The sequence below is a fragment of the Megascapheus bottae genome, chromosome 10 (genome assembly GCF_031878675.1).
Source record: "Megascapheus bottae isolate mThoBot1 chromosome 10, mThoBot2.hap1, whole genome shotgun sequence".
Lineage (NCBI taxonomy): Eukaryota > Metazoa > Chordata > Mammalia > Rodentia > Geomyidae > Megascapheus > Megascapheus bottae.
In genome coordinates, this window is record NC_143518.1 from 66,525,397 (window position 1) to 66,541,357 (window position 15,961).

At 40.7% G+C, this 15,961-nt stretch overlaps 1 protein-coding gene across 1 annotated transcript in view; it reads right to left on the minus strand.

Annotated features, from left to right (window-relative positions):
• Nvl (nuclear VCP like) overlaps positions 1 to 15,961 on the minus strand; it is a 55,399-nt gene that overhangs the window by 21,690 nt on the left and 17,748 nt on the right. The window contains exons 11-15 of the mRNA XM_090341585.1: positions 12,480 to 12,597; positions 10,289 to 10,433; positions 8,530 to 8,767; positions 3,556 to 3,774; positions 249 to 353 (exon numbers count right to left, since the gene is read on the minus strand). Coding sequence (XP_090197711.1) covers positions 249 to 353; positions 3,556 to 3,774; positions 8,530 to 8,767; positions 10,289 to 10,433; positions 12,480 to 12,597 — 825 coding nt within the window. The remainder of the gene's footprint in view (positions 1 to 248; positions 354 to 3,555; positions 3,775 to 8,529; positions 8,768 to 10,288; positions 10,434 to 12,479; positions 12,598 to 15,961) is intronic.

Below are 15,961 nucleotides of genomic sequence, written 5' to 3' on the forward strand. Positions count from 1 at the left end.
CCAAAACAACAACAACAACAACAACAACAACAACAACAACAACAACAAAAAAAAAAAAACCATTGCAAAGGAGATAAGGGAGAATGTACAAGTAACTATACCAAAGAGGGAAACAGGATTAGGATTACCTACAAACTGCTTAACTATGTCCTACTTATTGCCACGGAAATAGACGTGTGTTAAAGAATAATGAGCCTAGAATTGATTTGAACCTTTTTCAAATGAGCACGGCTACAACTGTATTACACCTTAGCTAGCAGAGTTTTCCCACAGCCAGGAGGACCAGCCAGGAGGATTCCAGCTGGAGTCACCAATCCAAGAGCTCTGAACTGATCTGGGTTACGTATTGGTGCCTAGAAAAAAATATCATCAATACATTAGAGGGTCTACTTGACACTGCATATTAAAATTTATAACACAGTATATGATCTCTCCAGCTTTCAGTATTGACAGTTAAGGCCTGACAATATGAACAATATCTAGTATAACTGTGATCCACATCAGTAACTTACCCTTTATTTTATTTTTTTTTTTAATTCTTGGTGGTGGAGCTTTTGTGCTGTACTCAACAGCTCTACTTCCAGGTTTCTTGTGGTTAGATGGAGATAAGAACCTCACAAACTTGGGGACAGGAGTTTGGCCTACTGGTAGAGTACTTGTCTAGCATGCACAAAGACCCAGGTTTGATTCCTCGGTACCACATACATAGAAAGAAGCCAGGCCAGGCGCAGTGGCTCAAGTCTGTAACCCTAGATACTCAGGAGGCTGAGATCTGAGGATCCAGGTTCAAAGCCAGCCCGGCAAGAAAGGACCTGAGACTCTTATCTCCAATTAACCTATAGAAAATGGGAAGTGGGGCTTGACTCAAAAGGTAGGTAGCCTTGAGCTGAAGAGCTCAGGGATAACACTCAGGCCGAGGGGTAGGGCGGTAGCCTTGAGCTGAAGAGCTCAGGGATAACACTCAGGCCGAGGGGTAGGGCGGTAGCCTTGAGCTGAAGAGCTCAGGGACAGTGCCCAGGCAGAGATCAAGCTCCATGACCCACCAAAAAAAAGAAAGAGAAAGAGAGAGAGAGAGAGAGAAAGAGAGAGAGAGAGAGAGAGAGAGAGAGAGAGAGAGAGAGAGAGAGAGAGAGAGAGAGAGAGAGAAAGAGAGAAGAAAAAAGCCAGAAATGGTGCTGAGGCTCAAGTGACAGAGCGCTAGACTTGAGAAAGTCCAAGGACAGTGCTCAGGCCCTTAGCTTAAGTGCAGGACTGCCCCCCTCCAAAAAAAACCTCACAGGCTTTCCTGCCCAGGTTGTCTTTAAACATGATCTGCGAACCTGGGATCTCAGCCTTCTCAGTAGCTAGAATTAGAGGGGTAAGCCACGAGAGCCCAACAGGAATTTACACTGAAATGCAAATTCAAAGGATATTTTAAATATAAACATATAATGCTTCAATAGTTCAAAATCAAGTTTTAAAACATTATATGTCATAAAGTTCAGGCACTCAGTCATACATACAGTACATATCTGTAATCTCAGCTAATCTATAAACCTGAATAGGCTCAAGGCCAGAATTGGGCAAAAAGAAAATATATATTATAAGACCTCACTATTAAATAAATTAGAGGAGAAAAAGTGCTAGGGTGTACAATAGATCACTTCCCTAGGAAGTGTAGGAAAGAAAGAAAAAGAGGAAGAAAAAGAATTAGAAAGGTGGATATCAGTGACTCACACCTGTAATCTTAGCTCCTCAGGAGGCTAAGATCTGAGGATTGTAGATTCAAGAACAGCCAGAGCACAAAAATCTGTGAGACTCTTATCTCCAATTAACCACCAGAAAACCAGAAGTGGCTCTGTGGTTCAATGTGTTATAGCAGTAGCCTTGTGCTGAAGAGCTCAGGGACAGTGCCCAGGCCCAGAGTTCAAGTTCCACAACTGACCAAAAAAAAAAAAAAAGAAAAAAAAGATTTAGACAATAGTCTCTAAAAAATTACCAGGACCGGGAGTTTGGCCTAGTGGTAGAGTGCTTGCCTACCATGCACGAAGACCCAGGTTCGATTCCTCGGTACCACATACATAGAAAAAAGCTGGAAATGGTGCTGTGGCTGAAGTGGTAGAGATCTAGCCTTGAGAAAGCTCAAGGACAGAACTCAGGCCCTGAGTTCAAGCCCCAGGACTGGCAAAAAAATAAAAAAAATTACCAGTAGCAACAAGCATTATAGTCCAGAAACAAACATGTTCTCTACAAAGCATATTTTCTTTTTTACTATCATACCCTCCAAATGATGACACTTCCACTAATGATGGAACTACATCTTATACATATATAGAAATACAATGAAAACACTGTGCAATTAACATATACCAAACAGAAAATATATAAAAGCAGTTAAAAATTTATGAATCATGGAATGATCAGAAATGTTGAAAAGTGAAAATGAATCCAAAGTTTAATGGGCATTAAAATTGCCTGCCTTGATTTCCAAAAGTATAATTAAATTTACTGCAAAAATCAATCAAAAACCAAAATAATAAAGTACATTTCTAGGATGAAAATGCAACAGGGAACCAATGGATGATGTCTGTAATCCCAGTTACTAAGAATGATATGATCTGAGTTACCAACATTTTCAGTTAGCCCAGGAAGACAAATTTGAGAGTTTTTGTGTGTGTGTGTGTGTCTGTCCTGCAGCCTGAACTCAGGACCTGGACTCTGTTCTTGAATTTTTTTTTGTTCAAGGCTAGTGCTCTACTACTTGAACCAGAGCCCTTTTAGTAGTTCACTGGTGGTAGTAGTCTCATCCAACCATGATCCTCAGATCTCAAGTCTCCTGAGCAGTTAGGACAACAGGCATGAGCCAGGCCATAATACTATTAATCTGCAATTAATCTGCCAAAAAAGCCAGAGTGGAAGTATGGTTCAAGTGGCAGAACACCAGCCTGATCAGAAAATGCCAAGTAAGACTACAAGTCCCTGAGTTCATGTCCCTGAATTGGCACCCTTCCCCTCACCCACAAAAAAAGCAATAGAGAACTAGCCTTGAGCAAAAGAGCGCAGAGACAGCACTCAGAGCCTGAGTTCAAGCATTACAATCAGAAGCAAACCAGCAACTTTTTTTTTTTTTGTAAGTTGTTGGGATAATGTATAGAGTTACAGTAAGATTCGTCAGGTGCTGGGAGCACTACTTCTCTCATACTGACACCCCTTCTCATGTGTTTGTCGTTTCCTCCCCCAAACAAAACAATTCCCATTGCTTGAATAAGAAAACAACTACCTGAGGGTCTGATTTTAGAGTATGAACAACTCACTTGGCCCCATTTCCTGGAAATTTCTGAACTGGTGCCACCCCACCTTCCTTAAGTATGCTGTTTGCCCAGGGTGGAAAAGTCCTGAGAACACGGTGATCCCTACTCTGGGCTGTGAATATCAAAACTCACTGGAAATATCAAAAACTCACTGGAAAAGTACTAAGAGGAAAACAGAGAACATGTAGTCAACATTCAAATTTATATATGGTAAAAATCCAAGTACCTCTACCTCTAGTTCTATGTATGTAGCTGACATACATACCAATATTGCCATGCTGAGTTCTTCTCTAATATCTTCCAGGGCACCAATATCAGCCCATGTCACATTAGGGACCGTAACAAAACCTTCTCTTTTGGCAGAGGGTTGGACCAAGGCTAGAGCAATATTGAAGTCATTCAATTCAATGCACAGTCCTTGCATTTGCTCCTCTGAGAGGAAATCTTGCTCTTTTAGCAACCCCAGCAGCCTCTGCAAATCATCCTTAAAAGAAATAATTGAGGGGAAATTTTTTAAGTGAATTTGTTGAAATAAGTAACTTTAAAATTTATTACTCTAATATTTTATAAGTTATATAAAGGATTTTCACATTTTTTTCTCTTTTGATCGGTTGTGGGGCTTAGGTGCTGTCCCTGAGCTCTTTTACTAACGGCTATTGCTCTGCTACTTTGGACAATAGCAACTTGTGACAGGAATGTGGCCTAGTGGTAAAGTGCTTGCCTAGCATGCGTGATGACCCAGGTTTGATTCCGCAGTACCACATACATAGAAAAAGCCAGAAGTGGTGCTGTGGCTCAAATGGTAGAATTCTAGCCTTGAGAAACCCCCAGGACTGGCAAAAAAAAAAAAGTCTCTCAAACTTTCCTGCCTACGCTGGGTTCCCAGATATCAGCCTCCTGAGTAGCTAGGATTACAAGCATAAAGTACTTCCTGGCTTTTCTGTGTATGTGGTAACGAGGCATCGAATCCAAGGCTTTGTACATGCTAGACACTCTACCACTAGACCACACACTTAGCCCTAAGTTAGTATTTTTAACAGAAATGTTATTCTCAAATAAGTAAGGAAAAAACCAAATGATGTAAAAATAAAGAACCTGCACAGGAAACTAGAGGTCATATATAGCCCTGAGGAGATTACAATGTTTTCTACTTACTTGCCTTTATAATAAGGTTGAAAACATATGCCAGGCACTGTAATCCTAGCTACTCAGGAGGCTGAGATCCTAGAATTGCAACTCAAAGCCAGCCCATGCAGAAAAGTTTCCAATTAACTACTGAAAAACCAGAAATGGAGCTGTGGCTTTAAGTGGTAGAGTACTAGCTTTGATCAAAAAAGCTTAGAGACAGGACCTAGGCCTTCAGTTCAAACACCGTAACTAACAAATAATTAAAAGTTAAAACAGGGCCAGGAATGTGGCTTAGTGGTAGAGTGCCCATCTAGCATGCAAGAAGCTCTGGGTTCAATTCCTCAGCACCACACATAACAAAAAAGCCAGAACTGGTGCTAAGGCTCAAGTGGTAGAGCACTAGCCTTGAGAAAGCCCAAGGACAGTGCTCAGGCCCTGAGTTCAAACCCTAAGACTGGGGGGAAAAATTGAAAACATAATACATTCTTTAAAAAGTTTTACAGGGGTTGGGAGTTTGGCCTAGTGGTTAAAGTGCTTGCCTAGCATGCATGAAGACCCGGGTTCGATTCCTCAGTACCACATACATAGAAAAAAGCTGGAAGTGGTGCTGAGGCTCAAGTGGTAGAGCTCTAGCCTTGAGAAAGTCCAAGGACAGTGCTCAGGCCCTGAGCTCAAGCCCAGGACTAGCCAAAAAAAATAAATAAATAAATAAAAATAAAAGGTTTTACAGATAAAATTATGTAAGTAAGTTAGCCAGGTGCGGTGGCTTGTAGAAGATTTTATATACATGAAAATAACACAATGAAACCATACACATACACATACACACACACGCACACACACACACACGCACATGAACACGCACACACAAAACTATTAAAAAAGAAAGAGACAGCCAGACCCAGTGGCTCATACCTATAATCCCAGCTACTCAGGAGGCTGAGATCTGAGGATTGTGGTTCAAAGCCAGCCTAGGCAATAAAGTCTATGAGACTTTTATCTCCAATTAACCACTAGAAAACCAGAAGTGGCGCTGTGGCTCAAAGGGTAGGTAAGGTGGTAGCTGAAGAACTCAGGGACAACACCCAGGCCCAGGGGTTGGGTGGTAAGAAGAGCTCAGGACAGCGCCCAGGCCCAGAGTTCAAGCCCACGACTCACAAAAAAAAAAAAAAAAAAAAAAAAAAAGGAGGGGAAGTGATGGGGATGATACTGTCCAAAAAGAAATGTACACTACAGAAGGGGTATATGTGCAAGAAGTAATGTACCTACCACAAATGTAATAACTGTAACTCTTCTATTCATTATCCTGACAATAAAGTAAAAAAAAAAAAGTACTTATAGAATCACCCTTTATAGTAACAATACTTTTGTTTTTTTTTAAAGGGTGGGGCCAGGAGCATGGCCTAGTGGTAGCATGCTTGCCTAGCATGCATGAAGCCCTAAGTTCAATTCTCTGGAACCATATACACAGAAAAAGCCGTAAGTGGCACTGTGGCACAAGTGGCAGTGCGCTAGCCTTGAGCAAAAAGTATCCAATGATACATCTGACAAATGCTTAATATCTAGTATCTACAGGGAATTCAAGAAACTAATCCCCGGAAAACCCAATAAACCATTCACTAAATAGGCAAGGGAACTAAAGAGAGACCTATCAGAAGAAGAGATTAAAATGGCAGAAAAACATAAGAGAAAATGTTCATCATCTATGGTCATAAAGGAAATGCAAATAAAAACAACCCTAAGATACCACCTTACCCCAACAAGAATGGCCAAGATTTTGAACTCAGACAATGACAGTTGCTGGCAAGGTTATGGAGAAAAAGGAACCATACTACACTGCTGGTGGGAATGTAGACTAGTTCAGCCACTCTGGAAAGCAGTGCGGAGGTTCCTTAAAGAACTGAAAATAGACCTTCCCTATGATCCTGCCATACCACTTCTGGGCATCTATCCTGAACAGCATGACCCAGGATATTATAAAGACACCTCCTCAGCTATGTTCATCTCTGCACTATTCACCATAGCCAGGCGATGGAAACAATCCAGATGCCCTACTGCAGATGAATAGATTCAGAAAATGTGGTATATATACACAATGGAATTCTACATAGCCAACAGACAAGATAAAATAATGGCATTTGCAGGGAAGTGGATGAATCTAGAGCGAATTATGTTGAGTGAGAGAAGTCAAGACCTAAGGAACAAAAGGCGCATGGTCTCCTTAATATGCGGCTATTAAATCCAAAGAGTACAAGAGCGAGGACTCAATAACTGCATACCCAAAGCTATGGACATGGTAATGGAAATACAAACATATACACATAAAAACCTATGACTCTATAGACATAATGTTTTATTTCATAAATTAATATGTTTCTATGACATACAAACCCTTAGCCTAATTTTGACTAAGTTCTAAATACTAAGTCCCAGTGATTGTAATTAGAGATTCCCTCCTTGAACACTTGTTAAACTTGTCATTTAAAATATGATGTAAACATAAGCCATAAAATGAATGATTGTTGTTCTTAAGGTACTATGTTTCTCATCACTTTTGCTGTCCCTTGGTTATCTCATATTGTTACACTATCTTACCTTGTTACTTGATATATCAGATATATTTGTATTTGGTTATCTGAAATTGGATAGGGAACGGGGGAAAACAAGATGAGGGGTGGGGGTGAGGGAGAGGGAAATGGGGACCAAGACATGTGAAAAGGTATCAATGTATGGGAATTAATGCACCATCTATCTGGCAAATATCATGGAACCCTTCTATTAATTACAATAAAAAATATATGGAAAAAAAAAAGTGTCCAATGACAGTGCCTAGGCCCTGAGTTCAAGCCCCAAGTACTGGCAAAAAAAAAAAAAAAAAAAAAAAAGAGGGAGTAGGGTAGTTAAGAAAAATAAGGAGAAAATGAATTTGATCAATGTATACTATATACATGTTGTAAAAATCACATGCAACCCCTTTACACAATTAATTTATGCTAATGAAAGTATTTTAGGGCCGGGTACTAGTGGCTCACTCCTGTAATCCTAGCAACTCAGGAAGCCCCAACACTAAAGTCCATGAGACTTTTATCTCCAATGAATCTCCAGAAAACCGGAAGTGGCACTGTGGCTCAAGAGGTAGAGCAGAAACCTTGAGCTGAAGAGCTCAGGAAGATCACCCAGGACCAGAGTTCAAGCCCCAGGACCAATGCCAAAAATAATAATTTAAAAAATTAACAAAATGATTTAAAAGACAACCAAAGAAGCTGGCACCGGTGGCTCACGCCTACAATCATAGTTACTCAGTAGTTTGAGATCTGAGGATTGCAGTTCAAAGCCAGCCCAAGCAGAAAAGTCTCCATGAGACTCTTATCCTTAATAAACTGTTCAAAAAACACACCAAGAATTAGGATATGGCTTGGTCTTGACTTCAAGTTGACTCTCAGGACTGGGGAGGGGGGAGAAAAGTAACATCATAACTAAAAAACAAGGTGGGCATTGCTGTAATGCAAGCTACATAAATAGAGGAAGATCAGGCTGAGTTTGGCCTAGTGGTAGAGTGCTGGCCTAGTATGCACAAAGACCCAGCACTCAATTCCTCGTTACCACATACGTAGAAAAAAGCCAGAAGTGGTGCTGAGGCTGTGCTGAGGCTCAAGTGGTAGAACTCTAACCTTGAGAAAGTCCAAGGACAATGCTCAAGCTGTGAGCTCAAGTCCAGAACAGGTTAAAAAAACAAAAAAAAAAGAGGATCACAGTATGAAGTTGGGAATGCAAAAGTAAGAATTACTTGAAAAATAAAAGCGAAAGCAAAAAAGGTCAGGGGCATGGCTAAAGTGGTAAACTGTTGGCATCACAAGGCCCTGAGTTCAAATACCTGTGTACTGTAAAAAAATCTCCATCAAGGATCTTTGAATGAAAAATATCCCTTTTCATACTCATAGGAAGAGACAAGACACTGTGGTATCTGCAAACTACTGCAGTCTACTTGAATCAAAGCCTAGTGAAATGTCAATGCCCTAAGAGAAGCAAAACTTTTTCAGAAAAGGACTAGATCTCAACTACAGTGACCCTTTTCTGAATTTCAAGTAACACAAAAAACATTCAAAAGCACCTGTGTTTCAGAAAAGGACTCTGTTCCCACTAGTCTTCCCTCCTGGCATTCTTCAATCTCAACATCTTTCTTTTGCTGGTCTTGTAGCTTCATCAAGACTCTATTGACTGCACTCATGGCTGCTTCTCGGCAGAGTGCCATCAAATCTGCACCAACAAAGCCCGGTGTTAGGTGAGCTAAGTGACTAAAGTTGAAAGTTTCAGGAAGTTTCATTTTTCGGCACAAAGTTTGAAGTATTCTGTAGAAAATGTAAAAAAAAAAAAATCTGATTTCTAATAAAGGATTGGACATACAGTTCAATGGCATAATGCTTCCCTAGTATGCTCTAGGCCCTGGGTTTTATGCCCACCATTCCAAGAAAACCCAAAATAAAATCTCTCAGCAGGTATAGGAAAGCATAACTCACTGTAATCCCAGCAACTAGAATATAAAGACAGGAAGAATGTGAGGTTTTTTGTTTTTTTTTTTTTTGCCAGTCCTGGGCTTGAGCTCAGGGCCTGAGCACTGTCCTTGGACTTTCTCAAGGCTAGAGCTCTACCACTTGAGCCTCAGCACCACTTCCGGCTTTTTCTATATATGTGGTACCAAGGAATCAAACCAGGGTCTTTGTGCATGCTAGGCAAGCACTTTAACCACTAGGCCAAACTCCCAGCCCAGAATGTGAGTTTTGAGGTCAGCCTGAATTATATGGAGTTCAAGGGCAGTCAAGGCTAGTGAAAACCTATCTCAAACAAACCAAGAAAGAGAAATAATTCATCTACTGAACATTAAATATCTAGAACATATTCAACCTTTTACCTCAAATGATTATGGTTTCTGGTTATTAAGATCTATGCTAAGTATAATGAGGACTACAAAAATAAGATTTTTTAAAAAGCAACTCCTCTGTACAAAACCTTGCTAATAACAACTAAAGTGTCCAGTTTGTTTGTTGGTTTGTTTTCTTAAACTCAAGGCCTGAGCACTGTCCTTGGGCTTTCTCAAGGCTAACAATCTACGACTTGAGCCAGAGCACCACATCCAGCTTTTCCTGTGTATGTGGTACTGAGGAATTGCACCCAGGGCTTCATGTGTGCTAAGCAAACACTCTACCACTAGGCACCACTCCTGGCCCCCAAAACTGTGCTTTATTAAAATAATTTTTAGTTGGGCACCCGTGGCTCACTCCTATAATCCTAGTTATTTAGGAGGCTGAGATCCAAGGACCACTAGTTCAAAGGCAGCCCAGGCAGAAAAGTGCATGAGACTATAACGACCAATAAATTAATCAGAAAAAGCCAGAAGTGTCCATGGCTCAAATGTTAGAGCACTACCCTTAAGCAAAAGCAGCCCAATGGGGGGCTGAGACTTTGGCCCAGTACTAACAGTGCTTGCTTTGCATGCACCAAGAGTCTGGTTCAATTCCTTGTTATCACATACATAGAAAAGCCAAAAGTGGTTTTGTGGGGCACTAGCCTTGAGGAAAAAGCCCAAGAACAGTGCTCAGGCCCTGAATTCAAGGCCTAGGACTGGAAAAAAAAAGAAGAAGCTCAAGGACAGTGCCCCCCAGACCCTGAGCAAGACTGCAAAAACAGAAAAACAAAAAAACAGGGGAAAAAAACCTGAGGGTGAGGGAGAAAATGGAGAATAATGGAAGGGGTGAAGTTAATCAAGATGCATTACACTTATAATCTAACCTAAAGTATAAGATAGTAACTTCTATGACAAGTACTTAATAATGACAGATAGATAAACAGAAGGATAGATAGATAGAATATACCTTTCCCTGGATGTTTCATCTGGGATACCGAGGCATATTTCTCGGTCAAACCTTCCTGCACGTCTCAAAGCTGGGTCTAATGAGTCTGGCCGATTAGTAGCTCCGATGACTAGGACACGAACTGTAGGTGCCATATTATTCAGATCTAGTAAGAGCCAAACACAAGAAACTTAAATAAGATACCTGACACTGAAAGCATAATTCTTTTTTTTTTTTGGTCAGTCTGGGGCTTGAACTTGGCCTAGGCGCTATTTCTGAATTTCTTAGCTCAAAGATACTGCTCTACCACTTGAGCCACAGTGCCACTTCCAGTTTTCTATTGGTTAATTGGAGGTAAGAGCCTCAAGGATTTAGTATCATGGCTGGCTTTGAACCATGATCCTCAGATCCCAGCCTCCTGAGTAGCTAGGATTACAGGCATGAGACAATGGCATCTGGCTGAGGGCATAATTCCTTTTTTTTTAAGTCATGGGACTTGAACTGGCCTAGGCACTATCCCTGAGCTCTTCAGCTCAAGGCTACCACCCTACCCCTGGGTCTGGGCAGTGTCTGTGAGCTTTTCAGCTCAAGGCTACCGCTCTACCCTTGAGCCAAGCCCCATTTCCCATTTGCTAAAGGTTAATTGGAGATAAGAGTCTCAGGTCCTTTTGTGCCCAAGCTTTGAACCTTGATCCTCAGATCCCAGCCTCCAGAGTAGCTAGAATTATAGATATGAGCCACCTCACCCGGCTTGAAGGTATAATTCTTATATAAAGCCATTTAATTGTTACAGAAAAATAATATATTTTGAATGATATATATACACACAATGTACACTGTATTATATAATAAATTTATTAAATGTCTAATATATTAAAAATGTGAAGATAAATTAGTAACTTTTCTCAATAATTTTTAATTATTGAGAAATAAATATAGAATTAAGAAAACGGTAAGACAAAAAAGCTTAATTAGGACCAGGAGTTTGGCCTAGTGGTAGAGTGCTTGCCTAGCATGCACAAAGACCTGAGTTCAATTCCTTGGTACCACACACATAGAAAAAAGCCAAAAGTGATGCTGAGGCTCAAGTGGTAGAGCTCTAGCCTTGAGAAAGTTAAAGGACAGTGCTCAGGCCCTGAGCTCAAGCCTAGGACTGGCAAAAAAGAAAAAAGCTTAATTATAGATAGGACAAATAAAGCACTACAGTAATACAAAGGAAAGGGATAGGCAGGAAAAACTGACATGACATATGCAGAAAAATAAAACCTCAAAGTGGTCTGACAGTCTGATTCACACTACAGATGTGGCAATCATCAGCTCCGAAACACAAGGAACAAGAACATGCCATAAACTACAGTGGGCACATAAGATTCCTACCCAATAATAAACTTTGTTTCACTGTCACAGTGAGGCAAGAGTAAGGACAGAATTCAAACCACAGTACCACTACAAAAGAAAGAAACAGTGCTACTGAGAATGCAGTACATTAGGAAGCATGATAAGCAACTGTACCATGTCTGGTATCTGCCTCTCTCTTCATGGGATGGTGTTAGGAAGAGAAAACCTGGAAGGTGACATGAGCCCCAGAATGCCTGCTCCGGGGACTATTTCAACTTTAGGGTAACCTGCAGCTATTCTCTTCTGATATTTAACAGACTGCTATGTGGCCAAGAATTACTTGTCCAGTAACAATATTAGAAGTTTCAAATGAGAAAAAAGGAAAATACAAATACTGATTTAATATACAGAGGCAGAAGAGTGCTAGCCTTGAGCAACAGAAACTGAAAGATAGTACCCAAGCCCTGAGTTCAAGCCCCAGAACGAGTTAAAAAAGAAAACACACACACACACACACACACGAGGAAAAAAAAAGATTAGAAAGAAAAAAAAAAAAACAAGACTACTAGGTATCAGTTAAAAAGAGTAAATATAGCCTGGCATAGGTGGCACACGAATATAATCCTAGCTACTCAGAAGACTGAGATCTGAGGATTGTAGTTAAAAGGCAGCTAGGCAAGAGAGTCTGTGAGACTTTTATCTCCAATTAACAAACAGAAAATGGCGCTGAGGCTCAAGGGATAGGGCAGTATCCTTGAGCTGAAGAGTTTAGGGACAATGGCGAGTCCCAGAGTTCAAGCCTCACCACCGACCAAAAAAAGAAAAAGAAAAGAAAAAGAAATGTATCCATTCAAATTCATCATTTTTAACTAACCATCCATGCAGGTCAGGAGCTGGGCTACAATTCTTCGTTCCATATCTTTTGAAGCAACTTCTCTTTTGGGGGTAATAGCATCGATTTCATCAAAGAAAATAATACAGGGTGCATTTGACTAGAAAAAAAAATTGAATAACAACTATAAATACATGCTCTGCATGAATGCATAGCTAAGTTTGTGTGCATATACATATACATATGTGTGTGTATGTATGTATGTATGTTATGTATGTACGTACGTACGTACGTATGTATATATTAGAATTTTAAACTTCAAGACTCATTCACCAAAATATAACCATAAGGAAGAAAGTTCACATTACGTTACTTCTGACTGTTATGTCTTAACAGAAGCAACATGCTTAATTGAAACTATAGATAGGAGCTGGATGCTAGCAGCTCCTAACTGCTCAGGAGGCTTAGATGTGAGGATTGCAGCTCAAAGTCAGCTCAGGCAGGAAAGTCCATGAGATGCTTATCTCTAGTTAAGCACCAAAAAAGCTGAAGTGGAGCTATTACTCAAGTGATGGAGGGCTAACCTTGACAAAAACACTCCAGAGCTGGGAGTTTGGCCTAGTGGTAGAGTGCTTGTCTAGCATGCACGAAAGCCTGGTTTCGATTCCTTGGTACCACATACATACAAAAAAGCTGGAAATGGTGCTGTGGCTCAAGTGGTAGAGCTTAGCCTTGAGAAAAGTCTAAGGACAGTGCTCAGGCCCTGAGTTCAAGCCCCACAACTGGCAAAAAAAAAAAAAAACAACAAAAAAACCCCACTCTGGGATAGCTCCTAGGCCTTGAGTTCAGGATCCAGGACCAATGGGTAGGCGCGTGCATGCGCGTACACACACACATACACACGCAAAGCTATGGATGGAGTAGTACATTTGCAACTATGTTCTCAGCAGGGTGACTTTTGAAATTCCTTTGTAAATTGGACATATTCCAACCCTGTCCTGATACCCTAAGATCACAGCCTCCTCCTGAGTAGCTATGACTATAGGCATGAGGCACCAACACCAAACTATAACAGCATTTTTTTTTTTGCAGAGAAGTATCTAACCTGATTTGACTTGTTTATTATCTTTTTTTTTTTGGTCATGGGGTTTGAACTCGCCTGGGTGATGTCCCTGGGCTCTTAATGTCAAGGCTACCACCCTATCCTTGGGCCTGGGCTTTGTCCCTGAGCTCTACAGCTCAAGTCTACCACCCTACCTCTGGGTGGGCCTTGGTGTTGTCCTGAGCTCAATGCTACCACCCTACCCTTGAGCCAAGCGCCACTTCCCATTTTCTAGAGATTAATTGGAGATAAAAGAGTCTCAGGTCCTTTTGTGCTGGGGTGGCTTTGAACCTTGATCCTCAGATCTCAGCCTCCAGAGTAGCTAGTATTATAGTCGTGTGTGCATACTGCGTGAGCCACAGCTGGCTTGACTTGTTCTATTATCTTTTCCACCTACTTCATTTTACTCACTTCCATTAGAGAAAAAGGACTGTGCAAGGAAGAGTACTATACCATGAATTAGAGAACATCTACTATGAGCTCCATTATCTCTTTTATCTGTATTATTCATTGTTTTTCACACACACAAAATTAGCTACTTAGCTGGGAGAAGTGGCCTATAATCCTAACTACTCTGGAGGCTGAGATCTGAGGAAGATCATGGTTCAAAGCCATCCCGGGCACTACAGTCAGGGAGACTCTTATCTCCAATTAACCATCAGTAAACCTAGTAAACGGGAAGTGGTTTTGGGGGTGGGATGTTATTTGGAGATTTCTTCTGGTAGTGTTGGAGTTTGAGCTTGAGCCAGATGCCCACACCACTTGGCTTTAGTCACCATTCCAAGAGGATGCCCTGTTTTATGGCACACAGTCAACCTGGACTCATATTTAGGTTCCTTAAAGAACTGAGATGACAGCTATAGATCGCCACACTGAGGTTTTTAGTTGGCTAAGATGGCTTCTCACTAAGTTTTGGCCCAGGTTAGCTTTACACTAAAATCCTCTCTACCTTTACCTTCTAAGTATGTAGTATTACAGGCATAAGCCACCACATCTGGCCTTTACCCTGGGATTTGAACCTAGGGAATTGTACTTGCTAGGCAAGCACTCTGCTACTCAAGCCATACTACCAGCCATTTGTTCAACACGGCTTAAGTATACATAATGGGCATAACTAGTATTCAGTGTTCTTTCTGGATGCAAATCATTGAAGATTTGTTCAGATTTTTCTCTTGCCAGGGACAAGGACACACACTAAAAGTACTAAGAATAAGGATGGCTCAGCCAGTAGCTCAAGGCTACTCTGAGCAATATAGCCAAACCTCACCTAAAAAAAAAAATCTCAAAACTAACTTAATACTAAAAGTAGGAAACAGAATATAGAAAGGTTAAGTGTTTCATCCAATATCACGTTTTATGACACACAATTTGAGCCCATCTTTATCACTGAATGTACAGACATTTAACCACTCATGATATGACAGTTGAAGATAGTTTTTATCTCTTGAGGCTTAAACTCAGGGCCTGGATACTGTCTATAAACACTTGAACCACAGCTCCATTTCTCTGTAAATCCACTTTACGGTGGTTAATTAAAGACAAGTCTCAGGGGCTGCCTTTGAACTGTGATCCTCAGATCTCAGCCTTTCAGGAGCTAGGATTACAAAAATGAGCCACCCACCTGTGCCAACTATAATCTTAGCTTCACAAAAATATCATCTTCCAAATTGTAATAACACAAACTATTTCCAAAAATTAAACCTATGACTTATCTGAAAAATTTTTCTCAGCTTCAATTATACAAATACAATTTGCCGTGGTATTTTTTTGGCTATACTTAAATACTAAATATATCACTGCTCATATTACTAAATTGTTTGAATAAGCCTAAGCTATGGAAAGTACAAGTGAATTAAAGTATCATGAGGTATTACACACACACACACACATTTTTGCCAGTCCTGGGGCTTGAACATTGTCCTTGAGCTTTCTCAAGGCTAGAGCTCTACCACTTGAGCCATAGCACCACTTCCGACTTTTTCTATGCATGTGGTACAGAGGAATCAAACCCAGGTCTTTGCACATCCTAGGCAAGCAATCTACCACTAGGCCAAACTCCCAGGCCCATGATACAATATATAATATATATATATTTTTTTACCAAGATACAATATTTTTTAACATATAATCACTGGATATGACAGCCTGAACTCATTCCTCATTATCTTTTTTTTTTTTTTTGCCAGTCCTGGCTTGAACTCAGGGCCTAAGAATTGCCTTGGGCATTCTCAAGGCTAGAGCTCTACCACTTGAGCCACAGAAGCACTTCCGGCCTCTTTCTATGTATGTGGTACTGAAGAATCGAACCTGGGTCTTCATGCATGCTAGGCAAGCATTCTACCACTAGGTTAAAGTCCCAGCCCCCTCATTTTTTTTTTTTTTTGGCCAGTCCTGGGCTTGGGCTGAGGGCCTAAGCACTGTC